Consider the following 19,095-nt stretch of genomic DNA (forward strand, 5'->3'; position numbering starts at 1 on the left):
AAATTGAAGAGATATATTTTGGAGAATGATAATAAAAGTATATTTTTTTAATATATATATATATATATATATAAACATTTAGATGATGTTTCTATACACATGTTATGTATCTAATAATTAAATTATTTAAATTAATAAAAATTGTAGAACATGTCACAGTGGTTTTCCCTTAAAATCTTGGTCACGCTCGGTGGCAGGGGTACACACACACCGTCATGGTGGCACGTTGTCGTTTTTAAAAACTAACAATGATTGAATATTTCTACTCTGATTTTAGGTTTTGAGTCCAAATTTCAAAGTTGTATAGGTTATTATGAATTTTTTTTTTTTTTTGAAAACCCAGGTATGATAAGTTGTTTTTCTTTTATTTGGAAGGTCTATGAACTATTTTGATGCTTACATTTTATTATCATGAAAATTGATTCTGGACATAAATATAAAATAAAAGTCGTTCATATGTCTAGTACACCGAAGTTCCGACCGATGAATGGAAACAATCACGAAAACTACCTTCTTCTGGCAATCAAACCTTTTGAAGACCAGCATGAAAATACGCAATCATTGCAAAATATGTTTGGAATTTGAAAACTTTTTCAAAACAAAAATTGTAGAACTAATTAAAATACTCCTACTGTAAAACTTTCATATTTTCTGCAGATGATTTCGAATTATTATGATTTTTCTTGTAAAATATTATATAACATCAAACTCAAATTTGATCAAATTTCGAACATTAAAGTAGTCAAAATCTAGTAGCCTTAATAATACATATAATATCACAAAAATTATTATTCTAGAGATTATTGAAGCAGCCGGAGTAAGAAAGAAAGCTATTAAGTAAGTTGTTGAGGTGATATTTTGTTACGGCAATTCTCTCTTTGTAGCTTTTTGACATTTGGCTTGACATTTATGATAAAATTACCATCATCTTTATTAAATAATGTATCATATTCACAGTTATCACATTTTAATTCATGTTTGATAATCCGAAGATACTATTCAAAACTACTGTAAATGAATGGACGAATGTTTGTTTATTGGATTGTTGAACAACGGTCATCGCACCGGAAACTGAGTTAACTAGACAACGTGGCTTCGGTCTGAAAAGTGATTCCAATGAACAACCAGTGATCAACTTGGGTATATGGTTCATCTAAATAATGTGACTTCGGTCCGAAAATGTAAGTTCACTTTGGCTCGAAAATGATTAAGTATATTGAATTTGTGTGAGTACGTGGGGGAAAATGCTACACCAAATATGGGTGAGAATCATCTCTTTAGCCTACCATATAATTATTATATTAGTATTGACTTCAGTTTTTTTATAGTCATTTTCCTTTATGATACATCATATTGAAATGTTACGCAATTATATCATATTTCGACTTGTATGTTAAGTAAATAAAATTTATGTTCTCACTTAGTTCTAAAAGACTTAAACTCTATTATCTTTTCTATTATTATAAATGTCAGATATCGGAATATCAGAACCTGAACAAGATGAAATAGAAAATTGAAAAATATTATAGTTGGATCTGGGTGTTATTCTATCTAGTCCAAAATTTGTACCTTCTTATTGGCAAAAACTTGTGTGAGACGGTTTCACGAGTCATATTTTGTGAGACGAATCTTTTATTTGGGTCATCAAAGAAAAAATATATTCTTTTATGCTAAGAGTATTACTTTTTACTCTGAATATCAGTAGAGTTGACTCGTCTCACAAATAAAAATTCGTGAGACCGTCTCACAAGAGACCTACTCCTTGTTATATCAAAGTTATGGATTATCTTATTAGTATGTTTGATCATACCAGTATAGTTTAATAAATTGTAACAATCGTTTTCGCTATTAATATTAATTATAATAATGTTGTTATTATGAGCCAGAGTCCCATTATTTTAATATTCAAGTTTATCATAATGAAACGAGTTTATAAGATCGAAATCCAACAGCATCATTTTTCGATGATAGTTGAAAAATGACGTTGATCATACATTCTTTTGAATTGAGATATTTTTCAATTTTTTTATATGCAAAATGATGTTAAAAAAAATAAAGACCAAATAAATGTTAAAATTTGAGAATATTATATTTCAAATTTATGGTTAAACAAATTTCATGTTATTAAATATTCCCCACATCATTTTCATTTAATTTTTATTTTTCTCACATTAAAGGAATCGGTATACTTCAAGAATCATTTTTTTAAAAGAAAGGAATCATTTTGACTTGCTGAGATTTTTCAATGTTGGTGGATAGTCGCACGTCCTTTTAATAAATAGATATAAATATACATTATTTTATGTTACACTTTTTTTTTTAAATTTTTTTTCGAAAGTTAGATTGTACTTTTTTTAAAGCATAGATTCCACTTTTTTTATGAGTTGATAAATTCTACTTTTTATATTGATAATGATATGGGTTTTCTTTCGGCAAATCCTAATGTTAACTGCTTTAGCAAAACAATTTCATACTTTCGGAAACGGGTCCATTATTATGGGAAAATTGGTTCTTATGTATTTCTTCCGTCATCTAGACTAAATTTAATATTTGGGTCTATACTTCTTGTATATTTACTTTTGGACTTTACCGAAAAAACATCGACCCAAAAATAATCTCATTTCAAACGTGAGTGTAACGTGCCACAAAGCCAAATGGCCGTGGCCAAATTAAGTTCATTTTGAATCTTCCCACCTCAACAAAACCCGAACTTTTAAGATCACAACCCAAACTTATTAATGTATTACTATCACTTTCGTTCTTGATTTTGTGTCGTGATCAATTCCATTGCTCAAGTTGGAGTAACCACTGCAAAATACAAATAGCACATTACCATCTCATAGCCATGCATACGTCTTCAGACACAATACATACACAAAACAAGAAGGAATAATACACGATAAGTCCAAGAGAAGTAGAGAGAATACTAAAAACCAAATTGCCAAAGACTTCAATTCCGAAACCATTTCCTCTGGTTGATGATCGCTTTCTGGTTCAATACATTTATTAATCGCTTTTACCAAATGAACAGAAACAGCGAGCTAAACCAATAGGACTGAATTACATTCCTTGCAACTCTATATAGTCTAGTGTGGAAAAACGAAAATTTTCATTGCCCGTTCTTCAAAATTTTACCGCAATAAACAGTGTCTGCCACTAATCATGGAGACAATAGAAACACTAAACATGGAAAAGTTGTCATGATCAATCCGCAGCCGTAAAAGGATCAGCATCGCTGATATCAGCTATCAAAGGTTCCTATGTTGAGAAAGGGTTTCCTGGGTCACAGATGTTTCATGCTAAAAACATCATATCTAACTTATTTTTTTTTAGGACTCGAGCAAATCATTTCCTCTTTCAAAGGATGTATAACTTAAGTCAGTCCAACAAAGAGCTATATTATCATATCATAAAGGAAAAATAGTTAATATTGTGAGTTTCAATGTATACAAAAGTAATCATATAAGATTAAAAACAACTAGACTGTAGCATTATACCTTCCCTGCAGTATCTCTTTGACCAGTAGAACTAATACTTCGGTGTGATAATGATGCACCATGAGATGCAGGCATACCTTTGAAGCCCCATCGTTTCATCCCACCCTACAAGCAGAAAAAATGAAATAGTTGAAGAAAAATTTCAACCACTCACCAGGGTAACATAGATTTCCTAAGCTTATTTACTTTAGCAGCAACGGAGACATGAAAGAAATCATTTCTAAAAAGAATTTTGTCCATGTCTAAGGAGAAAACGGTTTTCTCTAGTATAATTCAAGCAACCTAGCTCTCTTTCCTGGAATCAAATTGTCACATTCTTTTTAACTAGCCTCGAGCTATACACAGCATTCCATTTCAGATAGAACACAACTGTCACAACTTTATCAAGAAGTTCAATTTTCGAAAACTTACCTGGTCAATATTTTTGCAGATAATTCATGTAACTTGTTATATTAAAGATGATATATATACTACGAAAGCAGATAGCACTTATCACATGCAATATAATAATCTGTCACCCCGAAACCTTTTCCTTTTGTGATTCCGGTGACATCTACAAACTGACATGGAACAAAATGGCGCACACCAATAGTTGAACCAACTGGAAGAAGAGCATCCTCAGTTACAGGAAACTCCCTAAGCTTCCTTTTCATGGGCACACCCTGCGCTCTGAAATGGCCCACTTCAGGCATCCTCAAATGCTTCTCTTTCTTTTGTCCGCACCCAATCTAGCTACCAGCAGACATGAAGCCCATAAAAAATTTTGCAACTCTAAAAGCTTCAATTAAAACTACCAAGCACATGGCAGCGGCACAAATATATTTCAGATTGTTCAAACATACAGGTTAGATTCAAGAATCCAATAAACTCATTAAAAAATCCTTAAAAATAGTTAATCGATCGGTTTAACATAAAAGAAGAAAAATTTGAGGATGCACGAAATTTGACACCTGAAAAAAAAAAATACAAAAGCCCCTTGTCTCATCTGTTTTAGTTTTTATGAATTTCAATACCAATTCATGCATGCGGATGCTGACAAACATCAAACAGAAGATACTAGAAAGTATCTGAAAATCAAATCTCGATATAATTCACCTGATTCAACACTTTCCATTTAGAAACTAGCATCATCCAAGCAATGCCACGGAAGTTTAAGGCCATGATGCTGTAGCGCATAAGCCACCACAATCCACTGATTAAAACTAATACAGAGAGTGATCACTGATCAGCCTCTATTACAAGAAGCAAAAACTCATACTAAAGCTGAGACGAATCGGAGAATTGCCACATTGACTGAAACCAACTAAAAACACAAAAATAAAGAGAGACAAATAACATAACAAATAGAGGTTGATGAATGCTGCAATTAGTAATTTATGAACCTGAACTGCACAAAAGCCTTCTCCTTCGGGGGTTTTGACCTGGGAGACGATGTTATCATCCAGCCAAAGAACCGTAATGGGAATCCTGGCGCCCCACTTGTCCCATAACGCCGTCATTCTACATTTAACGGCGATTGCACCAGTCCTCTTCGAGTCTCGGGTCATTACTCCGGGTTTCGCTTCTATGAATCGGGAACTCGCCGAATCACCACTCTCCGCCTCAGCGCCGAATGCTCTCAGCTGAGTTCGGCAGAATATGGGTGGCTCGGCTGGAGACTGCAAGAGGGATCTGCGGCAGATGAAGACGTGGGCGAGGCGAGAAACGAGACCTCTGGATGCGGCTGATGAAGACGTGGGCGAGGCGAGAAACGAGACCTCTGGATGCGGCTGATATGGGAGATTCGGTCTGATTTCAAGATTGGATTGGAGGGCGTGTGACGAGGGAAAAATATCAGAGTTGTGAGTGATATATTTATTTTCAACATAAAATTTTAATATAAAATTCAATATAATATAATTTATTTAATCAATCCTATATGAAAAATTATTTCATTAAATTGTAAAATATTAAACAATTTGATTGTAAACATTTAATATAATTATCTTTCAAATATTTATTTGAATTAATAATAAATACATATTTATAAATCCCATAAATTTTGTTTTTTAAAGGGATAAATAAAAATTGAATAATATATTAAAAATAATAGTTTAAGATCGATTTATTTTTTAAGCTTAATGAAAATTAGTGTAGCTAATTTAGGAAGAAAAAAATAGATGTAGATGGATTTTGGCTATGAACATCAAGTCGAATTGGGTAGTTTAGTTTTAAAAAAAAAATTATTTTTCGAGTTTTTTAATTTATATAAATATAAAAGGTTTAGGTAGTGGAGTTTTTGGTAAATTTTACAATTTCACGCGACTAAAAAAAATACCCTTCCAAAATATTCGCCGCATCAATTAAATTTGCTTTTACAAATTAATTAATATTTGGCTGCTGAGTTTTTTGTTATCAAGATATTTTTTTAAGGAAAGATATGAACAAATAGATTTATTTAGTTTGGACTCGAACTCAAATTTGAGATATGGATTTCAGTTGAACTATAAATCATCGACGCTCATATAAATTGTTCCTCGTTTTATCGATTCAACTCGGAGCCCTGTTGAACTCTCCTTTGTATCTTTGTTTTAGCTGTTCTAATTCTAACCTTGATGAGAGGGGATTTGAGATCCAGATTTTGCTTGCATGGTGGTTGACGCCGGATCTCAATGGAGAGGTCAAATTTGGTTAATTATGACTTGTTTGCTTAATTGTAATTTTTCACTCGGCTTGGTTGAGAACAAATTGCAAATTTTAAACTACAAAACTTGGTTACGAACAAATTGCAAATTTTAAACTACACAAATTGGATATCTTTTCACTCTTTTTTGCCTTGCAGAAAATAAATTCACAAGTTGTCATTATTATTAGTCTCGATGAAATCGTTCGTTAGTTGAATAATATCATTTTCATACTGAAACATCATTTTACATCAAAAGGAAGAAAAGAAGTGCAAGTAAACCCAGGATTGCACATTCCTTATCTGCTATATCTGTTCACATATATGGTGAGGGAATGTACCATCTGGTTATTACATCAGAGGTATATATATCTACACCAGGGGACATGTTAAAGGAGTGGTTTCTATTTGGCGATGTCTTTCTAGCCGGGTTACACATGCTTCGGGCTTGAGTTTTTGTCGACTTTAAACATTCACGTGGTTTCCATTTAGCTATAATAGAATGAGTACCCAAGAATTGCTTTACCAGCAATGTTGAAGACACAACTTTCAGAATCCAGTAGCTGAGAGCTGCTCTTGGATTTGAGGTACACCCAACTCGTTTGATAATTTGTCACACAACTGCATAAATGAAGCTGGGTGTTAGAAATTATATTCAAGCAACAAAGGGACTGTTCAAGAAATGTTACCCGTTTGTACACTAGAGGATCACCGCATGCTTTTCGCAACTCAACAACGTACAAGGATGGACTTATCTCAAAAACCTGAAGAAGTAGCAATATTTACCATGATTTTCGAGCTAAGAAAAATCAAGGTTCAAAACCAGCATCTCATGTCCCATGAACTTACTTCAGCAGCAACTGAGAGACTCCCAGACGCATTCTGACATTTGCGATCCATCATGACTTTCAACTGTACGTATTCAAAATTTTCACACAAGTCAATTAGAAAACATGTCGCATTTGCCCTGAATGCAGGTCTTTATGACTGAACTAAAATTTAGTGATATGTTAGATGCATTTTCTCTAAATTTACTTTATTTTGAAATTCAGCATAATCATTATTAGTTGGTCCAGGTTATAAACCAAACTACTGGGTAAAAGATTGATCCCATGGGACACGGATAGGAATCAGTGTATAAAAAAATTAACCTTTCCGTTTTTCTTTTGGACATGAAATCCCATTTGTATGACTGTATCTTCTATCCTGTCCAACAGTTCTTTTGGAGAATGATTTGATGTAAATCTGATCTTCCTCTCAGAGACATCCTGAAAATAAATAGTTCACAAATTTTAGTATTAATATCGCCAACTTGTTCCAAAAGATATATACATGTGTTATCATCACTCTTACCTCTTTTTCAAAGAATCCTGAAAGATCTAGGCAAGAGGACATTCCGATTAGCTTAAATGCATTGATTAGTGCTGGTGAATGATGATCTTTTCCTGCATCTGAATGCTAAACAGCAGATTGAGAATGCATTGGTTTCAGCATGGAATAAAAATTAACAGAAAATAGATTCAACAATAAAGGATTTAGTTCTCACTGCCTCATTTGAAGATGATACGTCATCATCTGTGCAAGCATTTTCATTTTCTTCTTCCGTGGAATCTAAAGGGGTGTAGTCTTGTTTGAACCAGTCATTTTCTTTGATCTCATCCCTGGTTATCCGTGTATGAGGGTTGGGATCTAGAATCCTCTTTATTAGGTTTCTGACCCCAAGAGATAACCATGTTGGTATCTGAGCGTTTCCCTTCATAATCTGATACACAATTCAGAACATTAAACTCCAAAAGATGGAGTAAGGATTTTAAAGTTCTATCCTCGTGCCTGAGAAGATTTTTAGGGATCAGGCACCGAACCTTCTGATAAAGAACTGCGAGATTTCGATCATCAAAGGGAAGGTATCCTGTCAGAATCACGTATAAGATGACACCACATGACCACGTATCCGAGGCCGCACCATCATATCCTCTATTTGAGAGAATCTCAGGGGCAACATAGTTTGGACTTCCACAAGTTGTATGCAATAAGCCATCATTCTGAATAGGTATATTTCGTTGGAAAAATATAATTAAGCGAATAAGAAGAAGATGGTATTGAAAATAGCATAATTTAAGGAGTATCTAGATTCGTGGGCTACCCTGAAATGTTGAGGCAACGCACTGAGGCCGAAATCTGTTATCTTAATGTTTCCATTTGCATCAATCAACACATTTTCTAGCTGCATTAATTTATGCAAAGCAACACCCATTAGACAATCGACAGTTGTACTGGTGGTGAAGGAAGGTTGCATTGATATTGGCGACCCGTGAATTCTACGATCATTTAGTCATAGTCATTACATCACTCACCTTGAGATCTCTGTGAAAAACGCCTTTGTTGTGACAGTAACTAACACCATCAATTAACTGCTGGAAGAGCTTCCTGCCTTGAGCTTCCCGGAGTTTCCCTTTGGATGCCTGTACACAATGAAAAATGATAAACTGTAATTATAATAATGTATGGTAATGTGAAATTCGTTGATAGTTATTGACCGTTGCACTTGCATCTAAGGTTTTGAAAGGGAGGAAAAGGCAATAATTTCAAGATTCTTACGAGAAAAAGAAGCGTAATCTAAAAACATTTTCACACGCATGGATAATTCTAAAGAGGACAAGTGTACACCAAAAATTACACAATTGGTATTCCAAAAATAGATTATTTAGTTTCTTAACAGAGAACTAACAAAATATATATATTAATCCACGCCTGCATCATGGAAAGGATACTTACAATTCTATCAAATAATTCACCACCATTCACGTACTCCAGGACCATGTATATCTTGGTCTTGCTCGCTAAGACCTGTTCCCATATTCATTCAAGTAGATGTTAGCACCAGTTGTCCATAACATTAAAAAACATGCAGCGCACTTGGGACACCGAGAAAGCAAGAAACCCACAATTTTCTGATGACGTATATCAAGACCCACAACGTATTTTTTTTTTTTTTTTGGTGATATTACCAATTTATCATCATAATTACTGTTGCTACATGTTATATTCTCAAGTGAACATTATATTGTTGACACTCTTTATTGCTACCATGTGGTGTGTGTGTGAACCCACACAGGAAAAAAAAAAAAAAGAAAAGAAACAAAAACAAAAAAACATGTGTGTGAAATTTATTGGGCGAGTCACATTCATACACCACAAGAAGACGTATATGATGGGCCCCAAATGCGGATGTTAAAAATGAATCATCGTTATCTATTTTCGCTTTTACACTTTTGTGTGTCCACCACAAAAAAATCCTCCTAATCTTGCTTCCTGTGTTCTGAAATACGTTGTTCAGACGTGGTTTTTTTAAAAAACGATATATTCCGACGTCGTTAAAAAAATTGATCGTCGTCGCCTTCTTTTAAAAAAAATATTCGACATATTTTCAATCCATTTGTATTAGATAACGAAGATGAATATATCATTAATTTTGAGTTTGAATATGATATACTTGTATTATAAAAAAAGATAAAAAAAATTAGATATTTACTTTGAAAAAAAATAGACCGACTGTCCACCTATATTACTTTTTAGAATTCTTAGATGTCTCAAACAAAAGATCCTTTTCCCTATTTATTCCGTGCGTTGTCTCTCCCGTAAAATCGCAAACAAAGAAAAATTGGCATTTGCTATTAAAAAAAAAAAAAAAACCATCGACATTTCCGAGAATAAATATCATAGACTAGATAGATAACAAATGAATCTATGAACTTAATCGATTTGAACAAGAAACCTTATCCAGCAATTGATTAATTGTTGTTAACAAAAACTGAAAGCCCGATTGGATGTTTCTCACCAAAAACACAAAGCAAAAATGATTAAACAACGAAATATTAGTCTGGTCATGATCAGATTTGTCGTTCAAAAAATGGCGAGGTAGCTTTAATTCCTATACAAGGTTGAGGCACACACACATACCTCATATAATCTGACAACATTTGGATGTTTGAGAAGCTTCAAAGTTCCAATTTCCCTCTTAATCTGCACTCCTCCAATCGAAATTAATATGTCAGAAAGAAGGAAAGAAAAAGAAAGAAGAAAACAATAATTCACCAAAATTACTACTACAAGTCTAAAACAACCCCAAACGATTGAATCACAACACGGAGGAACAGAAAAAACAGGTAAAAATCCAAACACGGACGCAAAACCGTCGACCAGCAAAGTTTCTCAACAATCGATCGATTGATCAGCTAGAGTACCTGCTGGGCGAGCTTGAGGTCGAGAATCGTGTTCTTCTCCAAGATCTTGATGGCGAAGGGGCGGTCGGAGTCGGTATGCCTGGCGAATTTGACCTTCCCGAAATTCCCTTCTCCCAGTGTCCTCCCGAACTCGTACTTCCCCAACCGCATCCCATTCTTCTTATTCCTCTTGCAGATCGGCTCCTCGCGCGATCCTCGCAATTCTTCGTCATTTCCTGCGTGCAGAAACACCATTTCCGGCGATTAACCGTAGAGTTTGCCTGCTCCGGGACTTGAGCAACACTGAATATTTAATAACACGATGGTTTTGTGCAGCTATATATAGATATTGATCATTGGATTGGGTAGTAGAAATTGAGGCAGTCTCCTCTTACTCGTTCCTAAAATGAAAATTTAATGTTATTTAATAAGTATTTTAACATGATACAACATTTTGCCCAAACTTATAATCAATGAAAATTCAAATATTTTAAATTGTATACAGGACCGATTTAAACAATATTTGGGTCTGAGTCTAACGTTTAAAAACAGACCTCTGAATCATAATGTGTGTACATATTTTTTTTAGTTCCATAGCAATTTTTCAAATTAAATCAATACGTCAAAGACAATATAAAAAACTAAATGAATAAAAATATCAAACATGTCCAAAATGATCACTAAAAAACAACCCGCCTAGCAGTTTTAGAGCTAAAAAATATTAATCAAGTCTGTATAATCAAGTTGTTCATTAATTTTTTTCTCAATCGATAATATAGTCAATCCATCCAATCTTTCTTGTGACATGGTTGATCGGAGAAAAGTTTTGATGAGCTTTAACTTTGAGAAACTTTGTCCTGCACTTGCTACTGTGACCGGGACTGTCAACAAGATTTTATAAGCAATATGAGTATTTGGGAAACACCCATCCATTTTCTTCAAGTAATTCACTACATCAATGACCGATTTTTCTTCAACTAATTAACTACATCAATGGCCGAAACAAAGTACTTGTTGTTATCTCCAGCTTGACTTTGAATCATTTCTTCAATCTTTAGCTTTCTTTTTCTTTTTTGAGACCCAAACATGTACTTAGGAGGCATGATTAACCTAAGATTTCAAAATATATATCAATGAACAATTTAATAAATAAATGACAAAGAATTCAAATACAATCCACTTATTTTTTTATGGGAGCAATTCACTTACATCATCCCAGTCTATCTATTTATTTACGTACTTATTGTCATACTATTGTTATTGCTACATAGAGATTCGAGAAAAAATATCATACAAATACATTATTAATCCTAAATTGTAATCGCATGATATGCTTGTAAATTTTTGGTGCCACGCATACTAGATATCAAGTATTAACTATGGACACACACAAGTTTGCTGCAGTTGTACTGTGCTGCAATAATAGGAATAGAATATGTTCCACAAAAATCCAATCATCATGGATCCTTTGTTAGAAGGTAAATATGAAGCAGTTTAACATTTTTCATATACAGATGGAAACTACCAGGACAATAAATACAGAGGCAGACAAATAGCTCGTACGAAGAAAGAGAACTTGTCATACGTGGGGCGAAACAGAAAACATGAGCAAACAGAGACAACAGAGTCTGAGAAAGACTCGTGACCAAAATTTCGAGAAAAAATACTTTGAAATAAAACAGAAAATACACTACACATTGAAAGCCGGATAAGCATTATATCCACCAAAATTTCAGTCAAAAGTTTAGATTATAGATAGCACATAAAGCCCCGAAGAAAGTAAAAAACTACAATAAAAAATTAGAAGCCCGAACGAAGCAAATACGATAAAATAGACTTACAGCTCCTCACGAGTCTTTCAATCAAACCTAGAGACGACGCAACGACTGGAGTCGATTAGGGCTTGTCTGCAGATGAATATTGGGGAAGATTGAGGAATAAATAGCAAGTTCCATTTAATAAATAATTGGTTTTGTGCTATCTACTAACTAGTATTATATATAATAATTTTTTAAAAAAAATTTTTGGGCCCCAAAAAGGATATGGGCCTGAGTCATTGGACTCATTTACCTCTTAATAAGCACGATCCTTATTGTATATCAACTCAAATATCACATTTCGATTATTTTAATGAATATGAACAATTATTATATCTCGACAATATCTCTCACAATAATTCAAGTACTTACAATCAATGTCAATCTAACCTGTGATACAAAATATAGGTCCGGATGTTAGCGATAATAGTTCAACTCAAATTTTTTAAAGAACAGAACAATTCAGATGTTATATATCTAACAGACACAAATATTACATTCTGATTTAAGAAAATGGTCTATTTAATTATAGAGAAAATAACACAAAATATCAAGTAATAAAATAATGAAATGTTGTAGAGTAAGATTTATTTTATTGTGTGTCTAAAATTTTCGTTTTATGACAAATTTTTTTAGGGGCATATTGGTACTCTATCGTTGAATATTTTACTCTATAAAATTATTTAGATTTTAAAAAAAATACACGTGGCATCTTTCTAGATGATTGAAGAAGCAAAAAGAGATTCTTGTTTTCAACAGTCTCTTCCACGTAATCTTTTACGTGCTTAAATGATTCGTTGTTTTTTTTATATATAAAAAATTCTTTGGATTTTAAATAATTTATATATATATATATAATTACATAAACTTTTTATTTTAAAAAAACATATTCAAATGTACAAGTAACACATAAATTTAATTATATATTGTATGATATTCTTGCCTCATAGTTAAAAATCAAGACTCAATTGTAACAACTTCCTCTCAAATTAAATTTTTTTTTATCGATTAGTCCAAAAATATCTAAAACAAAAATTAACATACCGAGTAATTGTTTAAACCACTACACAATTTTCCCGGAGCTCCATTTCACATCAATTTATATTAGACTTGACGAGACGGGCAGCGGAATGGGCCAGTCCGTTGCCCGACAAAACTGTCATTTGAGTGAGGTTAAAAAAATTATCAATTCAATTCATCTATTTAACCAATCGATCCGTCAATTTTTAGTTATATTTAACAAGTTGGGCCGACTAGTCCGCAACTCGCTACCGTCCGTCATTTAGCATGGTAGATCTAACTGATTTTGACAACTCTAATAAATATATTTTTAGTTAAATAATGTTTAGTAATTATATTCATTCACTGATAATATTTTTTAATAAATATAAAAACCATAAATAAATAATATTTTATTAATAAAAAAATTGACAATCAATAAGTAATCACAATAAATGATTTCCTCACGATGATAAGTCAAACCCCCTTCTTGATCACAACAATATGTTCATACCGAAGGAGAGAAAACGATGATATAATATCTTTTTATTTGTATAATTTTATATGAATTATAAATAGATTTGTCTATATTTTTTTATTTGGATAAATTAGTTAACAATTAATTAAATTTAATCTCTATAAATGAGATTAGCCCTTATATGATTAAGTCAATTTTTATATGAACTTCGACCCAATAATATTATACTTAAAATTTTAAACTCCAACTCAATGTGTTAATAACATCATAATATATATTTTTTAAAATAAAAATTATTATTATTAATATAATCAAATCGGGATGAGAATTACATCGGGTGAAAACTATATTCCCGATTTCTTTTCCGATATTGATCGGGACAAGAAAAATCTCGACAATTTGGGTCGAGGAAAACACAGGTCGAGATATTTTGGGACGGGATTTGGGATGAATCAGGATTCTCTTATTTGGGTCATCCATGAAAAAGTATTACTTCTTATGCTAAGAGTATTATTTTTTATTTATTATTTTTTATTGTGATATCTATAAGGTCGATCCGTCTCACAAGAAACCTAATCAATGTATGTAAGAATGTATATGACAACTCTCCAGTCTAATTATACAAAAGGGGTGGATTATCCGGACGAAACAATCATCTCTACAGTCCAGAAATAATGTATGCATCAATTATTTGCGTGTCCCACTTGTCCGCTTTCCGAGCATGAAATCAATCAACAAAAGTATTATTGCAACTAAAATTTGGACTGTAGAAGTCGAACTGGGACTAGTGAAAGGTCCCTCGGATGAAAGGAATAGGAGAAGAATGGCCGATACGCCGAGTGCCTTCTATGATTGGTGTGTTCTAATCCTAGGCGGACCCCAACAAAAAAAAGCGCTAGACGGATTAATGGTAAACGAGTCTTTCCAGACGACCATTAGGTGTTAGAATGATCAAAGGGGTTAACGTGCATGCCAACCGCCGGGGCTGACCCCAATAACCCAAACGCTCTAACCTCCGGACGGATCCCACCGAAGTGCTAGATGGACCAACGGCGAACGGATTAAGGGGGATGGACCCCAATCACTAAGAAAAGTGAGATAAAGAAAGCAACTTACTCTGAGCGTCAACGGGCAGGTGGCTAGATTGAAGCCACCAGGCTTTTTTTTTTTTAAAAAAAAAGAATTGTATTTATAAAATTATTATGTAAAAATAAAATAAAATAAAATAAAAAAATATTATTTTACCCCTCTTTCGAATCTTTTTAATTCCCAAATTTTCAAATTAGAATTGTAAATTTTCAACCTCAAAATTTAAATTACAAATGAAAAATCCCAAATCTATTATTCTAAATTTTTTCTTGTCTCTCTCAATTGATTATCTAAGAAAATATATTATTTTTGCTACAATTTTTAATTCTCAAAAGATGTTTTTTTTTTTAACATTAAAAAATAAAATAAAATCGATCCGGGAGATCCCGAAGAACAACACAAGAAAGCCAAGAATGAAATATTTTCATCTAGCCATTGAAAATCTAGAGAAACATCTATAGCTCTGCGAGCTAGAAAATGAACCACACAATTGGCCGAGCCATTCATAATAAAGCTAGTGTCCAAAGAACTAAAGATGGATATGCAAACCGGACTTATCGACATATATGTTTTCTAATTTGTTTATTTTATCTAAAAACCAAGTATTTTTAATATTGTTTTCCTTGCTCCGTGTTAGCTCTAATTTATTAATTAACTAAATCAATAGTTTTTTAACTGAAATTTAGTATTTGATTTGAGGCAAAAACTTGTGTGAAACGGTCTCACGGATCGTATTTTGTGAGACGGATCTCTTATTTGGGTCATCCATGAAAAATTATTACTTTTTATGCTAAGAATATTACTTTTTATTGTGAATATGGGTAGGGTTGACCCGTCTCACAAATAAAGATTCGTGAGACCGTCTCACAAGAGATCTACTCTTAATTTTATATGAACATATTGTTCTAATATCTTTAATTTTTCTGTTGTCTTGTTTTAGTTTCTTTTGGAATCCATTAATGAGCAACTATGTTTGCATATTTTTTGTTAAATTATATATCTTTGATTTAGTTAACAAAACTATTTACCTTTGTTTTGGTTTCAATTGACTCGTGTCTTAGGTATGCTCATTATTAGCTATGAGAAAATTGATTATTATTTTAAGAAACTGTGTAACGAAGATAATACTATTTTTGTAATTATTTCTAGTAGTTTTTTAATTATATTTTATTAAATTTATTTTGATATCAATTTTCTCATCTACTACTATTATAAATATATGAGTTTGAATTATAAGTTTACTTTTTTACCCTTTTATTTATTTTATATTTTGTCATGTTCATTTGGTTCTTTAAGTAATTTTCTATGTTAGTTTAATATGTTAATTCATAGTATGAGTTTGAATTGTGAGCTTACCTTTTTACCCTTTTATTTATTTTATATTTTGTCATGTTCATTTGGTTCTTTAAGTAATTTTCTATGTTAGTTTAATATGTTAATTAATAGTGTACTTAACTTTCATTTGTGAGTTTTCTTTTGTACAATTTCACTTGTTTTATATTTTGTCATGTTCATGGGGTTCTTTAAGTCATTTTTTATGTTAGTTTAATATGATAATTAATATTGTACTTAACTCAATCAAATTAATTATTATTTTGATTTTTTACTTATAAATTTATCATAATGTTATACATTTAAAAAATTCGCTAATATTACTAACATCTATCTTATTTTATTTTATTATTATAAATATGTGACTTTTATTTGTAAACTTACTATTTTACCGTTTTGTTTATAGTCGTCTTTCATAATAGATTAATTTGATAATTAATAGTGTATTTAACTCAATCAAATTAATTATTATTTTGATTTTACTTTGTAACCTTACTATTTTATCCTTTTTTTGTTTTATAATTTGTATAATGATCATGATGTTCTTTAAGTTATTTTCTACGTTAGTTTAATAGGATTATTAATAAAGCACTTAACTCAATCAAACTATTTATTATTTTAATTTTATTTTTATTTTTAAATTTAAATTTAATTACTTTAATTTATACAATGAGATCAAATTAATAGAAAATCACTCTCATAATGTTTTACATTAAAAAAATTATTAATATTATGAATATTAAAGTAATAATAGGAAGATGAATGGAGATGAGTGATATTGAAAAAAATTAAATAATGAAAAAATATTAAGATCATATAAAACATCTTCTTCCCATTTACAATAGAGATATTTTAAGACTACTTATGTATCAACAAATATATGTGATTGAGATAAAATATTTGTATGTAGGTGATTTCAATATAAACATTTAAGCTATTTAGTTAATTTTCGATATATGATGTTAAATAAATATTATCTATTAAATATATGATTTTCATTTGTAACCTTGCCATTTTACTATTTTTTTTACAATTTGTCATATTCATGATGTTATTTAAGCTATTTTTATGTTAGTTTTACTTAACTCAATCAAACTAATTATTGTTTTAATTTACTTTTAAATTTAATTTTAATTACTAAATTTATACATTTCGATCAAATTCAATGAAAAATATCTTCCATATTGATGATAGTTAATAATGAGCAGATGAAGGGAGATGAGTCGGATTGAATAAAAATACATTATTAATAAATATTAAGGTTATATAAAGCTTCTTTCTCTCATTTAGAATAAAGATATTTTCAAACTCTTTATGTGTCAATAGAGATATATGATTGAGATAAATGCTTGTATGTAAGTTATTCCAAACACTGTTTTTAAGCTATTTAGTCAATTTTTTATATATGCTGCTAAATAAATATTACTAAATAATATGCTTCATTTGATTATTTTGTGTTCTTGCAATGAAATAGGGTTTTTTAACACAACATTACATGTTTTGGTATTCTATGCCGTTTGTATTGATCATGTTGTATTTGGATTCCTTATGTGATTTGTTTGTTCACCGAAAGAAAATATAAAAAAAAACCATATATCCCACAATAATGATTATTTTTATTTTTTTCCTTCAGATATTTTGTTAATTCTTAAACACATAATGCATGTTTTCAGTTTGCTTATATTACTTAGTTTGAAACGACTTAGAAAATATTAAAAACGATGAAATGTTTCTTCATTTTTAGCTTATATCTCAGAATATAAAGAGATAATATTTTTTTATTTATTGAGACAAATGTATTTCCAGACTTCTGTCTATAAATCAGTATTCAAAATTTTTACAACATTATTATATTCTCTATTCAAAATTTTTATTTAAATTGATTGAAGGTATTTGAATTTGAGTTTTTATGTGCTTGATTATATTATTTTTGTAGTATTATTTATTGTGAAATTAATAGGTGGACTAAAAAAATTAATAGATCTATGAGCCTTCTGGTGGACAACAAACATGGATAAATTGTTAAAAGAGATAATATCAAATAGATTTTTGGCATACGATTTTGTTCTAATTAAATGATTATGCATGATTTTAAATTTTAATTGTATCACAAGTTAACATATGTTTTGTCGTTGTCAGATATATTTTTTCAACGGTCTAATATTTTTCTTTGATTTAAGAAAAATTGTGTGACTTCGTATTATATTTTTATTTGTTAAGGTTTTATTAAAGGATTTTTCATGATGATTTTGAGGCACCATTTTTTCCTTTGTGTGTTTTTTTAAAAAGTAAAATATTTATGAAACCATGACATTAATAAGGCGCCTTCTCTTTATTTGAAAAAAATATTGAAAAATTTATAAAATTTTTGAAAAATATGAGTTAGTATTTAATTTGAGAGTGATTTATGCTTTTTGTTGCTCGTATATACTTCAATTTCTTTGTTATTGTACTAAATAAATTATTTTTGAACTTTGGGTTATCATTTTTTTATGAAGGTTGTTTGTGTCATGAATTTTTTAAATTCGTTTTGTTTAGTATTGTTGGCGGCTATTGATTTTTCTGATATTTATTATTTGTCTTGTTGTTTATATGAGAATATGCATGAGAGTACAACAATCAAAGTCACATATTTTGGGTCTTATGTTCTACGAAGAGGGTAATATATGATTTCTGTGAATTATTTAATTTATTGGTTCTTCATACATGTAGTTAAGAAATGAATCAAATTTTGAACAAAAAATTTATGACAAACATAATGGATGAAAAAAATATGTTAAAAAAAATAATGTTGCGTATTACTATGTCTCTATTTCTGTATGATATAATTCAAACATATTTTTTTAGATATTTAAATTATGTCTAACTAAGTGACATGAAACATTTACATATATATTTGAAGGCTTATTTAAAGAAAAATATTAAGATCAAGAATAAATCATACTTAAATTTCAACGCAGCACAATGAAGAAGAAATTAGAAAATTGTATGTGTAAAC

The 19,095-nt window shown here is 30.9% G+C and overlaps 2 protein-coding genes across 3 annotated transcripts; both read right to left on the reverse strand.

The window, feature by feature from the left end:
• Positions 1-2,602: 2,602 nt before the first annotated feature.
• LOC142519896 (large ribosomal subunit protein uL3m-like) lies at positions 2,603-5,336 on the reverse strand. 2 transcript variants are annotated; one of them, XM_075622910.1, is made up of 5 exons: positions 5,255-5,336; positions 4,880-5,208; positions 4,024-4,225; positions 3,498-3,602; positions 2,603-2,808 (listed from the first exon to the last, which is right to left on the reverse strand). In XM_075622910.1, exons 2-4 carry the CDS (start codon positions 5,042-5,044, stop codon positions 3,529-3,531), a joined length of 441 nt encoding a protein of 146 aa, XP_075479025.1. In that variant the 5' UTR covers positions 5,045-5,208; positions 5,255-5,336; the 3' UTR covers positions 2,603-2,808; positions 3,498-3,528. The 2 variants fall into 2 exon arrangements, with proteins under 2 accessions (XP_075479025.1, XP_075479023.1); XM_075622908.1 differs by lacking the exons at positions 2,603-2,808; positions 5,255-5,336 and adding exons at positions 2,836-3,258; positions 4,593-4,689 and having other exon boundaries at positions 4,016-4,225; positions 4,880-4,992.
• Positions 5,337-6,368: 1,032 nt separating this feature from the next.
• Positions 6,369-10,775, reverse strand: LOC142519013 (CBL-interacting serine/threonine-protein kinase 1-like). Its single transcript, XM_075621890.1, has 12 exons — positions 10,404-10,775; positions 10,120-10,182; positions 8,935-9,006; positions 8,514-8,621; positions 8,303-8,383; positions 8,022-8,201; positions 7,706-7,921; positions 7,513-7,617; positions 7,311-7,427; positions 7,009-7,071; positions 6,849-6,923; positions 6,369-6,780 (listed from the first exon to the last, which is right to left on the reverse strand). Exons 1-12 carry the CDS (start codon positions 10,635-10,637, stop codon positions 6,709-6,711), a joined length of 1,386 nt encoding a protein of 461 aa, XP_075478005.1. The 5' UTR covers positions 10,638-10,775; the 3' UTR covers positions 6,369-6,708.
• Between the last annotated feature and the right edge of the window lie 8,320 nt (positions 10,776-19,095).

Source organism: Primulina tabacum, chromosome 11 (genome assembly GCF_025594145.1).
Source record: "Primulina tabacum isolate GXHZ01 chromosome 11, ASM2559414v2, whole genome shotgun sequence".
Taxonomy (NCBI): Eukaryota; Viridiplantae; Streptophyta; class Magnoliopsida; order Lamiales; family Gesneriaceae; genus Primulina; species Primulina tabacum.